Raw genomic sequence first — 2,795 nt, forward strand, 5'->3', positions numbered from 1 at the left:
TTGAATATAAAATCACTTCTGTATTTATTAAAAAAAATAGCTGAACAAAAGATTAAAGCATTTAAAAAATTTGAACGTACTTTTTGATTTTTCAAACGCAAAAACAAACACATCTTTTATTACTATATTATATAAGAGTTTAATTTTAAAACCGTAAACTATTCATATAATTATCTAATCATGTGGCTCTTTAATAATTATTCTCCATAGATATAAAAAATAATTTATTTTATTAACATAACAATTTATAATTAGATATTTGTATAAATCTTTTTCTATTAACAGTGAATAAAATTAAATTCTTGTATACACATAAAGCCCAAAAGTGATTATTGCTCGTACTGAAGTAGGATTTTTTTAAATAAATAAAATAAATATAATAATTATTAAAAAAATATTTTTGCCAAAAAACATTACATCATTTATTTTGTTTAACGAAATAAGTTAATACGTATTTCGTTTACACTATAAATAAAATAAGATCGTAACATAATACCCGTATCATGTTTATACACGTGTTGTGTAACGACCTTATCTTATTTATTGTGTAAACGAGATAAGTGTAGTGAAAATCTATATATGTATCTCAGAGATCATTTTATCCTTTGACTTTATTTATTTATTTATTTATTTGTCTTTTCTCCTACTTTTAACCATTTTTAGTCATATTTTTGAGTTATTTGAAGAATATGGTGAGTGCTGATAACCATAACAAAAATATTAACAGATTCAACACGACTTAGCACATTGTAGGGACAGAGGACTTTGAGGTTGGTATCGTTTTTCTTTTTATGGTTATGTATGTTAAAGTATAGATGTTACTCCTTAAGTAGAGTAATTTTATGTTGGTAATAAGCAGTATATTTTAGGATCGATTTAAATGTTAGGATATAATGTTAGGTACGCGTTAAATTAAATGTTATTGATTTAGTTTTTAATTACGGTTACTAAGTTAGGCTAGGATTTGTTTATATAGATGAATATGATATTAGGTTTAAATGCTAAGGGATTAACAATTTGTAATAAACCTAATGACATAGCATAAGTTATCTTAGGAGACATTATTTAAATTTATTTAAAATGTCTATAAATAAATTTATTTAAATTAATTAAAATAGATGTTTATTAGTGTAGTCATTAATTATCTTATGAGACATTTTCATGTGCATTATACTACACACGTTAAAGCTAATTATTTTTCGTGACATTTTGATTATTCAAGTAAACTAATTGATGTAAATAAATTCTTAAATTAAGTGTTTCTACTTGTGGTTGAGTAGTTTAGTTATAAGCCAAATTAATTTTCGATCCGGTATTTTTTAATATTTATTAGAGGCCTCGCTTATTTCTTTCGAGAAGGGTCAGTCACACACTCCTACCGCCGGACGCCAGTGTCCCGTACCTAAGGAAGGCATGGTTCAGTGATGCATTGCCGCTATAGGATTTTGTATGTGTTCGAAAACTCCCTGATCACGGCATTCATCGAGCGTTAGCAGTCAGAGACCCACACCTTTCACATGCTGTGGGGTGAGTGTACGATCACTCTACAGGATGTCGCATACCACCTCAGACTGCACGTTAATGGAGAGCTCGTGGGTGGTTACTTTCGTGACTTTTAAACGTGGTATGGTACCGAGACCTGGAAGTTGGTTGAGAGGCTATTCAGTGTCAGGCCTCCAGCAGTCCAGCAGCAGGGAGGACAGATGAAGGAGTCCTTTTTCCTGAAGCTGATTGGTAAGAAAAAAAGACCATGATTTCGTCGTCTCAGACTCGATGACAGTAAAGGCTATAGGAAGGATGTTGCTGTTACCATCTTGAACAACTGCAATAAGGAGAACACCACCATATTTTCTTACAAATGCGTACCATCAATAGAGATAAATGGCTTGCAATGCTTGAAAGCCTTGACATAGGGATGGAAGGCCCAAAATACCTTATCAAACATGCTACAGTCAAGCACCATCAGGTGGCCATCATAGTACGGTGCAACGCTGATCTCACACATCGTTTCAGGATAACAACTCTGGAGCGCTTATAGTAACATGGGCACCTTATTGTAAGACTCTTCCAAATCACCGTAAATCTGTGCAATTGCCTTTTACTTTGTCCTCCAGACCATCTTGTACGACAGTTTGAAGTGATTGCTATGCCTCACTGCACCTTGTAGGATTGAGATGCTGACAGGTGGATTTAATTGTATCAACGAGAAGATAACACATCAGATGAGATTGTTGTCCAACTGTTGGTGGTCCTGTGACATTCTGGGTGTTAAACACATGTGCGCTCGTCCCACCCTATGCACCTCCCTAGCGAAATAGAACAACAGATGTCAATAGGTTCAACAAGCATAAAAATGACAACTGACAACATTTAACACAATGAATCCTTAACGTACTAGTATTCAAGATTCTGTTGGAGAGTAACACGGAGAACCGACGGGCAGCCTGCTGCATGTTATCAGCAATGAACATGGTATTTTAATCTATCGGACTCGACCACTCGATATTCAGCACTTCTGCGAATGTTGTAATTCTTAACACCCTGCATTACTGCATATCTGCTTTTGAATCTGTAGCTAATCCTAAACTTCATGCCATCGTCCAAGTTATAATCCTCCTCACCCGTGTTAGAATATGGGTTTTTCTCCTACATCGCATCCAGATCCAACGTATCATAATGACTAGGTACAAATGACAAGGTCGGAATTGGACGCGGGGGAGGCAGAAGATACCTATGGTCCAGTTCAACCAGAATCTCCGGTACAAACTCTTCCTCATCATTATCTTCGGAGGAAC

General features: G+C 34.5%; 1 protein-coding gene across 1 annotated transcript in view; it reads right to left on the reverse strand.

Annotated features, from left to right (window-relative positions):
* Window positions 1-2,005, reverse strand: part of LOC107465737 (trihelix transcription factor GTL2) — a 6,805-nt gene extending 4,800 nt beyond the window's left edge. Inside the window, exon 1 of the mRNA XM_016084704.3 lies at window positions 1,934-2,005. Coding sequence (XP_015940190.3) covers window positions 1,934-2,005 — 72 coding nt within the window. The remainder of the gene's footprint in view (window positions 1-1,933) is intronic.
* Window positions 2,006-2,795: the final 790 nt, after the last annotated feature.

Source organism: Arachis duranensis, chromosome 9 (assembly GCF_000817695.3).
Source record: "Arachis duranensis cultivar V14167 chromosome 9, aradu.V14167.gnm2.J7QH, whole genome shotgun sequence".
In the NCBI taxonomy this organism is placed as follows: Eukaryota; Viridiplantae; Streptophyta; class Magnoliopsida; order Fabales; family Fabaceae; genus Arachis; species Arachis duranensis.